General features: G+C 43.5%; 1 protein-coding gene across 1 annotated transcript; it reads left to right on the top strand.

Moving 5' to 3' along the window:
- ddx55 (DEAD (Asp-Glu-Ala-Asp) box polypeptide 55) lies at window positions 1-19031 on the top strand. The gene is made up of 14 exons (XM_079256465.1): window positions 1-168; window positions 249-299; window positions 2917-3003; window positions 4323-4414; window positions 4502-4564; window positions 5912-6061; window positions 13722-13917; window positions 13994-14076; window positions 16516-16647; window positions 16721-16813; window positions 16898-17012; window positions 18258-18426; window positions 18495-18787; window positions 18871-19031. Exons 1-14 carry the CDS (start codon window positions 61-63, stop codon window positions 19009-19011), a joined length of 1773 nt encoding a protein of 590 aa, XP_079112591.1. The 5' UTR covers window positions 1-60; the 3' UTR covers window positions 19012-19031.
- The last annotated feature ends 2 nt before the right edge of the window (window positions 19032-19033 follow it).

Below are 19033 nucleotides of genomic sequence, written 5' to 3'. Positions count from 1 at the left end.
TGGGAGCAGCGTGCTCACCATCTGCTTTAGCTTCAAACTGTTTCATGGTTTGTTGTCATCATGGACAACCTGACCGACGGCACGTGGGACAGTTTACCTGTTAAACTCAACGACAGGATTTTAGAGACACTTAGCGAGCTGAACTTCAGACACATGACACCTGTCCAGGTGAGCTAATCCATCTGCACACCTGTCTCCGTCCTCCCAGACTTCCCAATCACCTGATCGATCCCTGTTTTCTCTCCCAGTCTGCCTGCATCCCGCTGTTTATGAACAACAAAGATGTGGCAGCTGAAGCGGTGAGTTGTTTCTCCACACATCCAACCAGAACTTCCAGTTGTTTACTGGTTTATTCCTTCTGGTTGAGCAACTTTAACTTAACCTGTAATTTACACAGAAAACAGGTTCGTTTTGGTGTTTTATGTGATGGAGTGAGGAGCTGGTGGAGAAAAACTGACATTTCTGCAGCTAAATGTGTCTCATAGAGCTGCGTTTACCATCAGAATAACTTTACATGTTTTGGTTTTACATAAAATCCACTTGAAGAAAAGAGATTTGCTCTAAAAACAAGATGGATGTGAAAACCTGGACAGATTAAACAGAAATAAAGTTGTTTAGCCTCATTTTTCCAGGAGATTCTGGAACACGGTGGTGGAAGTGTTATGGTTTGGTGGTGTTGGTATTTATTTTTTTCTCCATTAGTTATTGCAATACAGCTATTCTTCCTGGAGTCAATAAAACATTCCTGATTACAACCTGAACAGTGACAGCACATAACTAGCACATCCCACACTCACACGCATACATACAGCTGTGCTCATATGTCTTCATCCCCTTTCATTAAAGAAAAGCTGAATTTACAACAGTCACTCAAATAAATGGAGACTTAAAAAAGGAACAATAAATAAAAATTGGCCAAAAATATATATAATTTAGTAATATAAGACACTGTTTTTTTCATTTAATTGAGTTGGAGAAAGAAAAAAAAACCCAAATGTGTCCTGTACAAATGAGAGACTTTTCTGTTGAACAGTGGGACAAAATACCTGTCAACAGGTGCAGAAGTCTGACTGAGAGGAACAGAAAACACCTGACTGGAGCAGAAACATTCAAGGATTGTTCAACTAAATATTACTTTATGACTCATGTAATATGTAATAAATGATCTGATTTGTTTGCTTTTTTTAAAAAATATTTCTATTGAACCAGAATTAGAAAATAATGTAATGATTTTCATAAAGTTTTTATTTATTATTACTTTAGTCAATTTCAGCTTATTTTACAGGCAGCTGTTTTTTTCCTTCTTTAATGAAAGGGTATGAATAAATATGAGCACAACTGTTTACACACACACACACACACTGTGGTCACACAGTCTGTTATTATTCCTGCAATAAAAGAGGATAGTCTTCCTCATCGTGGCTTCTTCCAGTCGTAGTTTATCCAGTGATGAGAGTGGTTACTGAACCATGACTACTAAATGGTATTTAACATCATCTAGACTATATTTAGGAGAGGTGGGAAAGTCAAATCGAAAAATCGTAAATCAGGATTTTTCTTCTTCACAACTTTAAAAACGATTTTTTTTTTTTTGTTAAAGAATAGATTTTTTTCCAAATAAATAAAATTAATGAATTATAAAATTTTTTTCATTTTTATTGTTTTTTTATTGATCCTTTTCCTTGTCTTTTTGGGTATTATAGCAGCAGAATGATGGTCTGGCTACTGGGTTGTTTTTTCCTCATTGAAATGAAAAAAAAAAGACTTTTTGTTTTGTTTTTAATCTACAAAAATCAGCAATATCGGAGAACTGTGACAATGGCAATTTAAGTCGAATCGGCACCCAAAAAATTGAAATCGAATCGGAACAAAAGTGTATCGTCACAGCCCAAATATTTAGAACAAAACAATTTAATGTGTTTGGAGACGCCTTTTAAAAAGAATTCTATACAAATATTTCCTGTTTGCTTTGTTAATGTTGTACATAGCTCTATAGAAAACAGTCCTTTTCCCTACCATACCATACAGTAGTCTGAATCTGCAGCATGTCTGGTTTCATAGTTGTGTTCCTTCAGGACTAAAACAAAACTCTTGGAAGTTTAGTTGGAATAATATTTCTGGTTAAATTTAGCAATGAGGCTGTAAATCTGTCTTTTACATTAAACCAGGACCATACATTGTGCATCCAGTTTACACTGGTTCTACATGAGCACCGACGTGCGCATCGTGGTTGTTTTGCTCCTTTTATCGCAGCATGGTGTCAGGGTTTCTGCAGAATCAGACGAGACGTCGGCGTTGAACAGTTTGCTTAAAGCTGAGTAAAGTTTAGACACGACATACGGGCTCGTAATGCTCAGGTGTAGAAATGAGATGAAACTGTTTCAGGTTCCTCTCTGTTTTAGTTTAGTTTATTTAGGATCCCCATTAGCTGTAGCAGCTACGGATATTCTTCCACAATTATGACATTAAAAAACAAAAACTTGTAAAAGTTACTCAGCACTTCAGTTCAATCCTGGATTACAAGCTAATTTACATACTCAGATCCATCTCTTTACGTCCATTTTTACATACTAAATGCCTGTATGTCATGTTACATCCAGTACTTTACCATCATACATCGTTTCATATCAACAGTTTACTGTAATACTCTCTATTCATGTTATATATATTTAAATATCAACCTATATATTTAATTATCTATAATACAAATCTAGTTCACCTCTTTCCACATGATCAATTAGTTTAGTGTATTACACATACATTTGTATTTATTATACTTTTATCACCAAACCCTTGTGATTTATATAGATACCTGTACTTTTGAAAAATAGTATTTTAATAATATTGTCAGTTTTTTTCTGTGAAGTGAAGCTATGCAGTGTTGTTGTTTAATGTCTGGGTCTCGTTTTACTGCAGGTGACGGGGAGCGGGAAGACTCTGGCGTTTGTCATTCCTATTATAGAGTTGCTCCTGAAGCGAGAAGACAAACTAAAGAAGATGCAGGTGAGGATGAAAGCGGAGCTAAAGGTCCATTTCTGCCCCCTTAAATACGTAAATTTGGGACGTTGCCATGGTTATGATGTCAGTTCATCCACTTGTGGGCGGCGCTGAGTTCAGAGTTTACTTTCACACTGTGACACCAGTTAGTCGTCGTAACGCACCGATATAAAAAGTTATTTACAACCATCCAAAACACCAGAAGAAGAAAACCACAAAGTTTTTTTGCTGCTCTGTACTTCTTACTGTTTCTCTTCTTCTCTGGTTGCATGTTAGCTGCAAAACTCAGCACTGCCCCCACCATGTCTGGTGGTTTTGCTCTGTTTTTAGGGTCGGACAGCTGAGCGCCTTCAAAATGGACCAAATTCAATGGTTATGCACGTAACTTAGTCTGTTTTTTTTGTCAGCAGGAATAAACATGTTTACAGCAGAAATAAACATGTTTACAGCTGAAATAAACCCGTTTACAGCAGAAATAAACATGTTTACAGCTGAAATAAACCCGTTTACAGCAGAAATAAACATGTTTACAGGTACATGGTACAAAAATCCATTTTAGGTTTAATAGGTCAGGTTTACCTTCATGACAACTGTGGGTGGAGTGAATTTTTTTCTAACTCGCTGGTTTAAAAGTAATTTAATCTCGAAGTTCGGCATATTTAAGGACGTGTCCTTTTGATTGACAGGTACCCAATCTCCTGCTTCAAGTCAGAAGAACATAAAACAACCGCGGTTTTTAGCCGGTTAACAACGTGACTTAGCTTTAGCCCGCTTACCTCCGTTAGCTGGTTATCTCCTGTTATCTCCGGGTTAGCTCGGTTAGCTCTTAGCTACAGAAAGCTCGGAGTTCGCTCGATGTCAATCATCCACCATGACGCTCACAGCCCCCCTCTCAGCCCCACCTCTTTGCCTATATTTGTATTTTCTGGGTGAGACGACACGCATGCCCCTGCCAAGATGGTGATGGTAGGAACCGCCCACTGAGCTTCAATTCAGCTCTTCAGAAACCTACGGGTGACATCATGGAGGCTCCGCCCATCTTTTATATACAGTCTCTGAGTTCGACCAACTGGTCAAAGAGAACTTGCTGAACTCTGCACTGCCCACTAGTGGATGAACGGACTTAACAACCACGACAATGTTTGGAACAGGCGTCCACATCTGATGGAGCAGAAATAGATCTTAACAGACGCAGAAAGACAAAACTGTCCGTCTGTCTGTGTTTCCGTCTCCTGCGGTTTCCAGGTGGTCTTGTTGTTGTCAGTAGTTCCTCCTGGATTTTGGGCAGCAGGGTTTGGATCTTCGGGATGTTTTTGCTTCTGCAGGTTGGAGCTCTGGTGATCACTCCAACAAGAGAGCTGGCCCTGCAGATCAGCGAAGTCATGGAGACATTTCTTCACAAGTTTCCACAGTTTACGTGAGTTTTCTGAGGTTTTCTGTCGTCTTCTGCGATGATAAACCCGGAGATTTACACGTTTCCTTCTTGTGTCAACTGGTTTTTCAGGCAGATGCTTCTGATTGGTGGCAGCAACCCGGTGGAGGATGTGGAGAAGTTCAAGAATCAGGGGTATGTCATGGTTTCTGTTGTGGTCAGGGTTAAACCAGGAGCTGCTCCTTCGTGGAAATCATCCTAATCAAGATTATTTTTGGTCCATAATGGAAACATGGTGGCTCAGTGTGGCAACGCAGGACTTTCAGCTGAGATGTAACACAAGCCGGGACCCACTGGTGCTTCCTGCGGCCGCTAGCTCGCTGACTGAACACCAAACAGCTTTAAACACACCTGTAGAAATTCAACAAGCTAACAGTGTGAAAAGAAACAGCTTTTCTGAACTGATCTTCCTGTTTCCATGGCGAAACATCAGTATTTACGTTTTCATCGCTGCTATGATCAGGACAAAGCTGAGAGAAACTTCCGAGCTCGTAGTTTGTAGCATCGCTGGACTGCAGGTACAACTCACCCCCTCCCCTCCTCCGACGTGTCCCTGCGCCGACTCGTAGTGTGAACGAATCACTGATGGTTGCTGGCAGGATGTCGCCGGGTCGGACCACAGTGAAATGGGTTGTTAGGTGAGACATGCAGCCTGTGTGTGTTTAGATGTGTCTTTACTGTCTCTTAACTGACTCAGTGACTGAAAAACCTGATTCACTTTGGTTAACGACTCATTTTAACTCATTTCGGTGTAAAATTCAGTTCAGCTTCATTTGTACAGCGCCGCTTCACAGCGACGTCGTCTCAGAAGGTTTACAGACTCGTCCGTTCCAGCCGGTTCGTCATAAACAGCTTCGTTAACTCAACATTATTTATAAAACAACCAGTGCTGAACACAATGAAGATAAAAATAAAAACAAAATAAAACAGTTAAAATGGAAATAAATAACACAATAAATAAAAAAAAAAACAGGTCATGCAAGGAATACGGAATTAAAACAAGAAAACAAAGTGAGCTAAGAAAGAAACCAACTCATTGCTTCTAATCTTGACTGATCCAACCCTCCATCCTCCATCCTGAGCTGCATGAGGCGCCAGTGGGAAGGAAAACCTCCGGCAGAACCGGGCCCAGGCAGCCTGGACTGGTTGGACTGGAGAGGACTGGAAACACAGATCAACATGTTTGGCTGCTATTCAGGAAAAGAATCAGGTTTCTAGTTTCACTGTCCCGTAACAGCAGTGTGGAGTCTGCTCCCGACCTGGAAGACAGCAGGACACGTCCAAACAGGGTGACGTCCGTGTGGGCGGGGCTTATTTCCCAGTAGAAACCATACAGAATGGTTACTGGCCCCAGTGAGTCTGTTTTGTGATGAATCATCTCACATGAAGCATCCTGAACTTCTTCATCGACGGTTTTAGATGTGATTAAAGTGTTAGAGGAGACCTGCTTCCTGACAGCTGTGGTTTCTGACGGCTTCTCAGAGCGAACATCCTGGTGGCGACGCCCGGCCGCCTGGAGGACATGTTCAGGAGGAAGGCGGACGGCGTGGACCTGGCCAGCGCCGTCAGGAGTCTGGATGTGCTGGTTCTGGATGAGGCCGACAGGCTGCTGGACATGGGCTTCGAGGCCAGGTAGGAAGCAAAGCGATGCTCGGTGTTTACAGATTATTTACAGAGATAAATGTTTTCATTCTTCATGTTTGCAGCTCCGGTTGACGTGTGGCATGTCGACGTATGTCGATGGTTGCTGTGTGTTTTATTTGACCTGTTTTTGCCACAGTGTTGCGTCAGATTGACCACAAACTGCAGCGCAGGACACGGGTCCAGGTCTGCAGAAACCCTTTATCTTACCGTTGGCCTGGATTTTAAAGGACCAGTTATTAATGGAACAAACAAATATCTCATCTTGTATTTTGTGTACTTTTATTCACTCATTTGTATCATATACACAAGACTTGTGTACATGTGGAGTCGTGTATGAGGTTTACCAGGCGACAGTCTGATGGCTTTTCTTTGGGCTGTGACGATACGCTTTTATCCCGATTCGATTCGATTCTCAAAATTCTTCGATTTTACTGATTTTTTGTGGATTAAAAACAAACAAAAAATATTAAACTTTTTCTTGCTCGTAATTTTTCTTGATTTCAGTTAGAAAAAACAACACAGCAGCCAGACCATCATTCTGCAGCTATAATACCCAAGAAGACAAGTTAAAGGATCAATAAAACCAATAAAAATTACACAACTATCATAGTGGATTAATTTTATGTAATTGAATGAAAAAAATACATTTTTTTCACAAAAAAATCAATTTTAAAATTGTGAAACAAAAAATCCTGATTTTCGATTTTTCAATTAGATTTTCCCACCCCGTAGCTTTTCCGGCTTTTACCGGCTGGAATTTAGGTCCAAATATGAAAAAAGTGGCGTTTAATCCAACGACATTTATGAACGAGGTATTTAGAACATTAAAATCAACGTTGAGGCCAAATAAAGTCTCCTAAAACAGCTCAGACGGAGGAAATACTCCAAACTTAAGCTCTGTGGAAGTTTTATGAACTTATAGCATAAAAAATGTGTCGTTAATAATCGTGGCTAAGTTCTTTAACAAAACCTTCAAAAAGTCTTTTAGGATTTCCTGACATGTAAAAAATCATGATCCAGAGGATGGAAAAGCCTGAATCTGCAGCAGTCATCACCTCCGCCATGGAGGTCGTGTTTTCGTCCCAGTTTGTCTGTTAGCAACATCACTGAACAGGTTATTTAGGTGAAATCTTCGGGATATGTTGGGGGGGTCACGAGGAACAAATGATGACATTCTGGTGGAGATCTGGAGGAGATCCTGGATTCTGGATCACTTGGACGTGGATTCTGGTTTTTAAATAAAAAGTACAAAGCAGACGCCGCGCCGCTGACGACCACGTCATCGTATGCAGTGGGCGTGTGCGTAATGCACGTAACTTTGGCTCTGATTGGCCGATCGGTACGACCGACCCCTCTTTCTAATCATGTGATACAGTAGAATCACGCTGATGTCATCATGTTTACATAAATGTGACCAATCGGCAAAGCAGGAAATGTTTGTGATGCTGAATGACTGACACCTGTTGTCGTCCAATCAAACTGCTGTTACCGGGCAGAAAACTGTGATTTTCTCCGCCTTACATGCTCCCGAAGCACCATGGGAAACGTAGTCTTTATACTGAATGCAGTTTTATGTCGGTGGATTAAAGTTTTGGAGGCAAAGCAGCAAAGATAAGACAGAATATGTCATGTTTTCCAACGTGATGCATAAATTCAGCTCCTTCTGACTCTGGTTGAGTGAATCTTGGCCATATCGACGTTAAACTGGTTTGACTGGAATCTGTGGGATGTGTGCTTTCAGTAGAGATGCTGTTTGTTTTTTTCCGTGCCGCTGGGCGGACACGAGGGTCCAATATTATTGTTTACGTATTCCTGCTGACTCTGTTTACTTTGTGTTTTAATTACCTCCGCCAAGGAGGTTATGTTTTCACCGGAGTTTGTTTGTCTGTTTGCAACATTACTCTAAAAGTCATGGATGGAGTTTAATGAAATTTCCAGGATATGTTAGGGGTCTCACAAGGAACAAATGATGACTTTATGGTGGAGATCCAGAAGAGATCCTGGATTCTGGATCAGTTTGAAGTTATGTTTGGTTTTAATCAGAATATGCAGAGGTCTGCGCTCTGCGGAGGCTTTTCTAGTTCAGGTCTGTAATGACTTCTGTGTTACTCTTTTGTCATTAATGTTACATGTCTGTATGTCAAACCTTTGACGAGCTGGTTTAAACTCTAAATTTCTCCTGGGGGATGAATGAAGTATCTTTGATTTGATTTAATTTGAAGGGTCTGATTTAAACCTGGGCTCGTGGTCATGTGACACCCGGAGTCTCTGTGGCAGCTGCTGTTTACCAAAACCCCAAAGAGGTTGTCGGTGTTTTGTGTGACCTCAGGGACCAAACAGGCAGATCTGGACTGTAGGGAGTAAATAAAACTCCCCTGATTGTCTTAAATGACTCCAGCAGGAACTTTCCTGATGGCTGTTGTGGTCGAAGCTCCATGGTGTTGGTCCTTTTCTTCCCCGCCGCCTCGTCTGGAAATCTGCATCGCAGCCGATGTGCTGACTGGAAACTTACTGTCAGTGATTTGGGAAAGTAAATAAGAAAAAAAGAAGTCATACAACAGATATTGCGTGCCTAAGTTTAAAAGTCAGAAACTCCTTCATCCCAAGAGCCATTGGATTTTTAAATGAATCATAGTTGTTAATTTGCTACTTTTGGCGTCGCTTCATGTGCTGTGATGTTCTCATCTTACCGTGTTTCCACTGTTATTTAACTTGCCTTTTACTATTTTATTATTTTTTATTGTTTGTTGTTGTTGACTGATTGCACTTTTATGCTACTGGCTGCACACAAATTGCCCTACGGGGACCTAATAAAGTATTGAATGGATGAGTCTCACGTTGATGCTGAAAAACATTTATTAAACTAAAAACTGTACAAAAAAACCAATTTGTTCCAGCGACATTCTGCTTCATCTTCGAGCCTCAACAGCCTGGCCGAGGATTTCTCCTCCCTGTCTCAGGTCGCTGAGGAGCGATTGGTAAATCTCTGTGGCCTGCAGGAAGGAAGAGGAGTGAGAACACCTCAGGAGTATTTGTTTAACATGGTTAGAGTGAGCACACGGGGAGTTCAGAACTCGCTGGTAAGACGTGTCAGAAACACGCTCGGATCTCGTCTTGCAGGATATAAAATCATCACAGTGCAACAGAATCTCACTCCGGCACCATGGGAGTTCTGCAGCAGGGTTTTTAAGCCTTCCAGAAGCAGAAATGTCCTGTTTTAACACAAAAAACTGAATTGTTCATAACAGGAGAGAATTAATGTTAAATGTATGTCCTTGTTAAAAAAAAAAATTCATGACATTGTCATGAGGTTATGTGTTGCTGTGCCTTGGTTTCAGGTTTCCTGTTTTATTTTGTAGTTTTTCCTGTTTGTTGTTTAGCTTTATTGATTTCCTGTTCATTGAGTTCACCTGGTCTTGTTTTAGTTCATTCAGTACACCTGTTTCTTGTTTGGTTCCCCAGTGGATTTATACCCCTCAGTCTCACTTCTTGGTTGCTGGATCATTTTGTTGTTTGTCTAAGTCCCCTGAGTTCCTCCGTTTAATTAAATCAGTCCTAAACCTGCATCCCAGTGTTTGCATCTCTGCATTTGGGTCCACACCTTCACCTTCCTCACCGGCACCTTGACAGACATGCATCCTTAAAGATACATCATGCCACAATCCGTACGTTTACATGGGAGTTTTAATTCCTCTTTAATGCAGAATAAAAGTTAATTCCGCTTTAAACTGATGAAAAACGACCATGTAAACACTTAATTCCTCATGATAATTTCTATCTAGAATTAAACTTAATTCCAATGTAAGTGTCTGGTTTAGTCTTATTTTAATCCCGATCTATTTAATTCCTCTGTCATGTAAACCTTCGTTCCGCTCTAAGTTAATTCTGGTCGTTCTGAGCATGCTCGTTACCTTGTCCTGTCCCGATGACGTTGTTTTACCTCCCGTGTTCGGTGGTCTATCTTTCTTCTCCTTCTCAGTTGCTGCAGAAAGTGAAGTAGTATGCTGGTGTTGAGCTGCTACTTCACATTTATAATAAAAATAGCGGCGAAACTGGTTCTTATTATGTAGTTTTTACAAGTTATGACTGAAAAGACGAGAAGCAGGGAGCCAACTTCGTTTATTTCCAGTATATATCATAAGTCACGTACACCCTCTGTCCAATCAGAACCCTTCCCAACCCGCCGCTCTAAAGAGGAATTAAGACATGTTTCATGTAAATATTCATTCGGAATTATTATTTTCATGTAAACTTGAAAGAGAATAAGTTAATTCCGAATTTAACCATGTAACCGTACCTGTTAGCGTGTTTTTGTGAAAAACAGATGTAACGGACGTTGAGGGGAAGAGTTTACGCACCTTGCTGTAGTCGGGCTCTTTCCCTACGATCAGGTGATCGAAGGTGTCGCGGGCCGCCAGTCTTTGTGTCAGGCTCTCGTCGACACAGCTCAGCTTCTGTGTGAGGATGTGGATGTCATGCTGAAGGTGTTCTCTCATCTCTTCCTCCTCCTCGATCTCACGGTTCAGCTCATCCCGCCTGGAGCACTGGTCCTCGTAAACTGAGACAATAAAAAAGAAAAATCATTACGGTGGACGTCCTTTAAATCTGCCACATGCAGGTGGATCCTGTATTTATATTTATGTATTATTATGGTGGAGGATTTCCAGCTGGCTCCTCTGCAGGAGCCTGAGAATAAGCCATTAGTTTGACTCAGGTGTGCTGGAGAAGGAACAGTCTAAACACTGCAGACAGCAGATCTCAGGGACGAGATGCAAGCAGAACACACCCGGGAAAATGGATGGTTTTATTTATTTATTTATTTATTTTAACTTTTATTAAAACAACAAAGCCTTGACATGGTCACACACAAAGTACATAACTTATTCCTAGTCACATGCAAAAATATGTATAGATCAGGACAGAAATAGCATATGTATGTCTATGTTTTATCTTCATGGGATTTTGACAAATAAACAGAATATTTATGAAGGGCTGTACTTGCATTATTATGGCATTATTTTTATTTTAGTTGAAAATGGTCTCAAAATAACCACAATAATCGCTTCGTGGAATATTATCGTTTTATCGCGATAATTTCTGAGACAAATAATCGCATGTATGTTGCCATGACAGGCCGAGACGCGTGTTATTTTTTAAAAGTTAAGTGTTACACACTCCACACACACTCCACACACACTGGAATCATGTTTCAGTGCTGTTGCCATGTGATTCATCACACACCATTAACTAGGTTAAGTAATTACATGGTAGCTATGTAATGTGCATCTTTTTCCCTTTTCTATTTTCCTCATATGTTGGCAGAGATCCATGATAGCACAGCTTTATGGAGCCTGGTCAGCAACACTTCATATCCAGCAGTGTTCCACTACAAACTGCATTCATCAAAGTTTCATTACCTGATCAGTCCTAGCAGAAAAACACCACTCCTGTGGGTCTCACCTGCTGAACTGGGACTTATTTCAGTTCCTCAAAGGTGCCGACCCGAACATGCTCTGAATTTATTTCACACCAAACTGCTTTCCTGCTCTTCGTCACAATAAAACGTGTCTATGAGTCTAAAACGATGGAAACAGGTGACTTACACTGAACCAGATCGTTGGTGCAGGTCTTCAGTTGGTCGCTTAGTTCAGACATAATGTGGGCTTGAAGATAACTGTCTGAGAGGAACGCGTCTTTCCACCATCTGTAGACGTTCAAATGATGCCGCTGCACACGGCGGGTTCCCCTGACAACGGGGGATGGAACGTATACGGCGGGTCCCCTGACTACGGGGGATGGAACGTATACGGCGGGTTCCCCTGACAACGGGGGATGGAACGTATACGGCGGGTCCCCTGACAACGGGGGATGGAACGTATACGTCAGGTCCCCTGACAACGGGGGATGGAACGTATACGGCGGGTTCCCCTGACAACGGGGGATGGAACGTATACGGCGGGTTCCCCTGACAACGGGGGATGGAACGTATACGGCGGGTCCCCTGACAACGGGGGATGGAACGTATACGTCGGGTCCCCTGACAACGGGGGATGGAACGTATACGTCGGGTCCCCTGACAACGGGGGATGGAACGTATACGGCGGGTTCCCCTGACAACGGGGGATGGAACGTATACGGCGGGTCCCCTGACAACGGGGGATGGAACGTATACGGCGGGTCCCCTGACAACGGGGGATGGAACGTATACGGCGGGTCCCCTGACAACGGGGGATGGAACGTATACGTCAGGTTCCCTGACAACGGGGGATGGAACGTATACGTCAGGTCCCCTGACAACGGGGGATGGAACGTATACGTCAGGTCCCCTGACAACGGGGGATGGAACGTATACGTCGGGTCCCCTGACAACGGGGGATGGAACGTATACGGCGGGTCCCCTGACAACGGGGGATGGAACGTATACGTCGGGTCCCCTGACTACGGGGGATGGAACGTATACGTCGGGTCCCCTGACAACGGGGGATGGAACGTATACGTCAGGTCCCCTGACAACGGGGGATGGAACGTATACGTCAGGTCCCCTGACAACGGGGGATGGAACGTATACGGCGGGTTCCCCTGACAACGGGGGATGGAACGTATACGGCGGGTTCCCCTGACAACGGGGGATGGAACGCATACGGCGGGTTCCCCTGACAACGGGGGATGGAACGTATACGGCGGGTTCCCCTGACAACGGGGGATGGAACGTATACGGCGGGTTCCCCTGACAACGGGGGATGGAACGTATACGGTGGGTTCCCCTGACAACGGGGGATGGAACGTGATGGCATGGAGAAGGACTGCAGTAAATAAGGGAAGAACTTGCTCTGAAGTCGGCTGCCATGTCAGAGCACATGATCGATCAGGAAAAAAATTGATCACTGCTTGTCTTTTCACTCGTTCCCTACATGGAAACAAATCAAAGTATTAAAATGGCGATTTTACCATTCAGAGACAGTTTGTTGTAAACGTGCTCCTTCCATCGTCTCGGTATCGTTTCTCTCAGGCTCAGTCGGGTTCAAACGTAGATGGTTGATAGCTTGCTATCATTAGCTGCTGCTGTTTTTAGCATCGCACGTACTGGGCCCGACCCCCCTCTCCGGCGCTGGACTTCCAGCGACCAATCAGCGCGCACCTCATTAACACCATTTAAACTAACATATAGGTTTATCAAAATCTTGCATGAAATCTCACAAGAAAAGATTTATTTTAAATAAATGGTCAAAACAAGCACTTTTTAAACATTTTTTTTTGGTTTCATAAGTTTTTAAACAATTATTTAAAAACGCTTAGAGCACAGTGGAGACATGAAAATACCAGGTTATGGTTATTTAGTTATAAAATATTTATTTTTCTTAATTATTTTATTTCATGTTTATTTTTATTTATTTGGTTTATATTTATCTATTTCATTGTCATATATTTACTTTTTATTTTGCATTAATATCAATTATATTTATTATTTAATCATATTTCTGGCAAGAGGGGGAATATTCAGAGAAACCCCTGTAGGAAAGAAAGGAGACTTCTTAGATGTAAAATGCTAAAACTAAATAATGAGTCTAAACGTAGTTTTGTTCCTGATGAAAGTTGTCCGTCCAGTCTGGACCGTGTCCAGGTCCCTCATCCAGTCTTGTCTGTCCAGTCTGAACAGCATCCTGAGCTACCTGCCGAAGCAGAGGCGTACCGGCCTGTTTTCAGCCACTCAGACTCAGGAGCTGGAGAAGCTGGTGAGGGCGGGCCTGAGGAACCCCGTACGGATCACCGTTAAAGAGAAAGGCCTGGCTGCAGCGGCCGCCTCCGCCCAGAAGACCCCCTCCAGGCTTTCCAACTACTACACGGTGAGCGGTGGGACAAGAAGCATCATTTCACATCATAAGAAGTGATGATACAAACGTCTTCCTGCTGTCTCCTCAGGTCTGTAGATCAGAGGATAAGTTCAACAACCTGGTGGCGTTTCTGAGGCAACACAAGCATGAGAAACATCTGGTTTTCTTCAGGTATGTTACCATTTACAACACGAGCCTCGTACAACAGCAGACTTTGTGCTTTATTGTCATCGTAATGATGACAATCATCATTTTCAGGGCACAAACTAATGTGAGCTCAGAGAGTTTATTTACAGTAGAAGCTGAGGTTTTATAGAAATTGAGCAGTTTTAGGTTTTTAGAGGAAGATTTAGTTTTTAAAGGAAACTTTGAGTTACAGTGCAGACAAAACCTGATATTTTACCTACTAAACAAAACATTTTCATGTCTATCCTTTTATGTCTTGTACAATAATATAATTTAATACTTATCTTTTAAAATCAATTGAAATTGCTGAAAAAAACCCACATTATTACTGTGTTATGAAACTGGCGGTAACTTGCTGATAATAAGCTGCCCTTGTCTAGCTTCAGTGATAGCTCTTTTCCCTTTACCCTGCAGCACATAGCGGTACCTAGCTTCAGGAATAGCTCTCTTCACTTTACTCACCTGCGGCTAACTATGGACAGCTATAGATTGAGCTCCCTTCACTTTACCCACCAGCAGCTAGCTGTAGAGTAAGCTCCCTTTATTTTACTCAGCAGCAGTTAGCTGTAGGGTTAGCTCTCTTCGCTTTACTCAGCAGCAGCTAGCTGTAGGGCAGGGATGTCAGAATCCAGTCCTCGAGGGCCGGAATCCGGCAGGTTTTTGTTGTTTACCTCCACCAACACAGCTGATTCAACCTGTTTGAGTGTCTGTCAGGTGTGTGTTGGAGCATGTGGACAGCAAAAACTTGCAGGACACTGGCCCTCCAGGACTGCAGTTTGACACCCCTGCTGTAGGGTTAGCTCGCTTCACTTTTCCCTGCAGCAGTTAGCTGTAGGGTTAGCTCGCTTCACTTTTCTCAGCAGCAGCTAGCTGTAGGGTTAGCTCGCTTCACTTTTCTCAGCAGCAGCTAGCTGTAGGGTTAGCTTGCTTCACATTACTCACCAGCAGCTAGCTGTTGGGTTAGCTCCCTTCACTTTACTCAGCAGCAGCTAGCTGTAGGATAAGCTCTCCTCACTTTACTCAGCAGCAGCTAGCTGTTAGTTTGCTCCCTTCACTTCACTCAGCAGCAGCTAGCTGTTGGGTTAGCTCCCTTCACTTTACTCAGCAGCAGCTAGCTGTAGGGTAAGCTCTCTTCACTTTACTCATCAGAAGCTAGCTGTAGGGTTAGCTCCCTTCATTTTATTTAGCAGCAGCTACCTGTAGGGTTAGCTCCCTTCATTTTATTGAGCAGCAGCAGCTGTAGGATTAGCTCGCTTCACTTTACTCACCAGCAGCTAGCTGTACGATAAGCTCTCCTCGCTTTACTCAGCAGCAGCTAGCTATAGAGTAAGCTCTCTTCACTTTACTCATTAGCAGCTAGTTGTAAGGTTAGCTCCCTTAATTTTATTTATCACCAGCTAGCTGTAGGGTTAGCTCTCTTCGCTTTACTCAGCAGCAGCTAGCTGTAGGGCAGGGATGTCAGAATCCAGTCCTCGAGGGCCGGAATCCGGCAGGTTTTTGTTGTTTCCCTCCACCAACACAGCTGATTCAACCTGTTTGAGTGTCTGTCAGGTGTGTGTTGGAGCACGTGGACACTGGCCCTCCAGGACTGCAGTTTGACACCCCTGCTGTAGGGTTAGCTCGCTTCACTTTTCTCTGCAGCAGTTAGCTGTAGGGTTAGCTCGCTTCACTTTTCTCAGCAGCAGCTAGCTGTAAGGTTAGCTCGCTTCACTTTTCTCAGCAGCAGCTAGCTGTAAGGTTAGCTTGCTTCATCTTATTCACCAGCAGCTAGCTGTTGGGTTAGCTCCCTTCACTTTACTCAGCAGCAACTAGCTGTAGGGTAAGCTCTCTTCACTTTACTCAGCAGCAGCTAGCTGTAGGGTTAACTCCCTTCATTTTATTGAGCAGCAGCAGCTGCAGTGTTAGCTCGCTTCACTTTACTCACCAGCAGCTAGCTGTAGGGTTTGCTCTCTTCACTTTACTCAGCAGCAGCTAGCTGTAGGGTTAACTCCCTTCATTTTATTGAGCAGCAGCAGCTGCAGTGTTAGCTCTCTTCACTTTACTCATCAGCAGCTAGCTGTAGGGTTTGCTCTCCTCGCTTTACTCAGCAGCAGTTAGTTGTAGGGTAAGCTGTCCTCGCTTTACTCAGCAGCAGCTAGCTGTAAGGTAAGCTCTCTTCACTTTACTCATTAACAGCTAGCTGTAGGGTTAGCTCCCTTCATTTTATTTAGCACCAGCTAGCTGTAGCGTTAGCTCCTTTCATTTTATTCAGCAGCAGCTAGCTGTAGGGTTAGCTGTGGCATTTTTTGCTAAACTTGTAGCTAAACTCTCACAGCTAAACAGGGAGTTGGTTATAAGAATACAATAGATGCAGAAGTAAATCTGTAGTTTTACATCCGTTTTTTTTTTTTTTTTCATAAAGCCGTGTTTTCTCCTCTTCCTCAGCACCTGTGCCTGTGTCGAGTATTACGCTCGAGCTCTGGAGATGCTCATCAAGAAGGTCACCGTTCGCTGCATCCACGGCAAGATGAAAAACAAACGAAACACTATCTTTGCTGACTTTCGCGCCCTGAAAAGGTCAGAAGCACCTCGAAGACGGAGATGCGTCAAACCTGCCTGGTGTTAATATTCCCCTCTGTTCTCGCTGCAGCGGCATCCTGGTGTGCACAGATGTGATGGCCAGAGGCATCGACATTCCCGACGTGAACTGGGTGCTGCAGTACGATCCTCCCAGCAGCGCCAGGTCAGGGAACACACCAAGTCTGATCAATGAATCTTCCCGATTACATCTTTATGAACTTGTTTTATTGATGTTTTCCCATCTCAGCGCCTTTGTGCATCGATGTGGACGAACTGCACGTATCGGTAACTACGGCAACGCCCTCGTCTTTTTGCTGCCAATGGAGGAGTCTTACGTCAACTTCTTATCCATCAATCAGAAAGTGAGTCGCTTTGGCGCCCGCTACAGACAGCTAATTCAGCATCCTTTCTCTGAGAGCTCTCCAGACAGTAAAAGTCGTCATCATCTCTATGCCTGTCTCATTTCGTGCTCTGTCTGTTTCTGTGGCATCGCTTCTGGTTGCTTTAAAAATATTCAGCGTTTGCTGAACATGTCGCAAGCTGCAGTCTTAGCATTAGTTGTTAATGTCAGCCATGGTGGTCTTAACGTTTAACTCCTAATGTGGGAGTCCTTTATCTCTGCGCTAGCGGGTAATGTGAGATCCCAAGTTATTAGCCATCACCATCTTGGCAGGGGCATGCGTGTCGTCTTGCCCGAAAAATACAAATATGGGCAAAGAGGTGGAGCTGAGAGGGGGGCTGTGAGCGTCATGGTGGATGATTGACATCGAGCAAACTCAGAGCTTTCTGTAGCTAAGAGCTAACTGAGCCAACCCGGAGATAACAGGAGCTAACGGAGGTAAGCGGGCTAAAGCTAAGTCACGTTGTTAACCGGCTAAAAACCGCGGTTATTTTATGTTCTTCTTACTTGAAGCGGGAGATCGGGTAACTGTCAATCAAAAGGACACGCCCCTAAATATGCAAACTTCGAGATGAAATTACTTTTTAACGGGAGATTTAGAAAAAAATTCACTCCCCCCACAGTTGTCATGCAGGTAAACCTGACCTATTGAACCTAAAATAGATTTTTGTACCAGGCTGTAAACATGTTTATTTCTGCTGTAAACATGTTTATTCCTGCTGTAAACATGTTTATTTCTGCTGTGAAGTTGGTCTTTTTAACATGGGAGTCTATGGGGATTCGCTCTGTTTTGCAGCCCCTTGTGGATGAAGGTGGAACTGCAGTTTTATACACTTCCACATAGGCTTCACTTTTAACCGCAGGAGGATACGTCCATCTTTCTTTTACGGTCTATGGGTGAGAGGCTGCGGTGTTAGCGCTGGCTGCTAACCAGAGAGACAACAGTCCTGACGTTAGCTGCTAATGTGAAATTAAATGAACCTAATCTGATTTTAACCCAGAAACCCGTAAAGTTTCAAACTTTTTATCTGAATAAATCTGAACTGATGACTGATCAGATTTATAATGCGAGTCAGGGTTTGGCTTCTTTACATTTATTGCAGTTTTCGGTATTTTTACTGGTCATATTTGTGTTTTTCAGAGTTTATTTATTTATTTTTAAGAAGTCTGATGTAAATTCCAGATTAATGAGGTTGTTTTCCTGCAGTGTCCGCTACAGAAGATGCCGCCCATCAACGACGTTGTGGACGTCCTGCCCAAGGTGAAGGCCATGGCGCTGGCGGACCGCGCCGTGTTCGAAAGAGGCATGAGGGCTTTCGTCTCATACGTCCAGGCCTACAGCAAACATGAATGTAGCCTCATCTTCAGAGTTAAAGGTGACAACAGAAGCTTGAAGCCGCAGTTTCTTCTCAGAACAGACACGTCTAACATGGTCTCTGCATAGATCTGGATTTCGCCTGCTTGGCTCGCGGCTTCGCTCTCCTCCGCCTGCCGAAGATGCCGGAGCTGAAGGGAAAAACGTTTCCCGATTTCACTGAGACGACGGTGAACACGGACACCATCTGCTTCAAAGACAAGAACCGGGAGAAGCAGAGGCAGAGGATGCTGGCCACGATGAAGGACAAAGAGGAGGCGGCTCCTCCCAGAAGAAGCTTCCTCAAGAACAAGGCCTGGTCCAAGCAGAAGAGCAAGAAGGAGCGGCGGAAAAAGGTGGCGGCTAAGAGGAAACACCAGGAGGTATTTCATCCACTTCCAGTCGCTGTCGCCACAGAAACGGTTTCAGGAACGTAACGTCCCGGCTCTCCTTTCTGTCCCCGCAGGGCTCAGACGTGGACGACGAAGACTTGGAGGAGCTTCTCAACGACACTCGCCTCCTGAAGAAACTAAAGAAAGGCCAAATCAGCGAGGAAGACTTTGAGCAGCAGATAACGAGCAAACCAAAGAGCCGCGACGTGAAATAAACCCGCAACGTTCCTTTCAACC

The sequence above is a fragment of the Telmatherina bonti genome (genome assembly GCF_933228915.1).
Source record: "Telmatherina bonti genome assembly, chromosome: 17".
In the NCBI taxonomy this organism is placed as follows: Eukaryota; Metazoa; Chordata; class Actinopteri; order Atheriniformes; family Telmatherinidae; genus Telmatherina; species Telmatherina bonti.
This window is presented reverse-complemented; position numbering and strand designations above follow the sequence as displayed.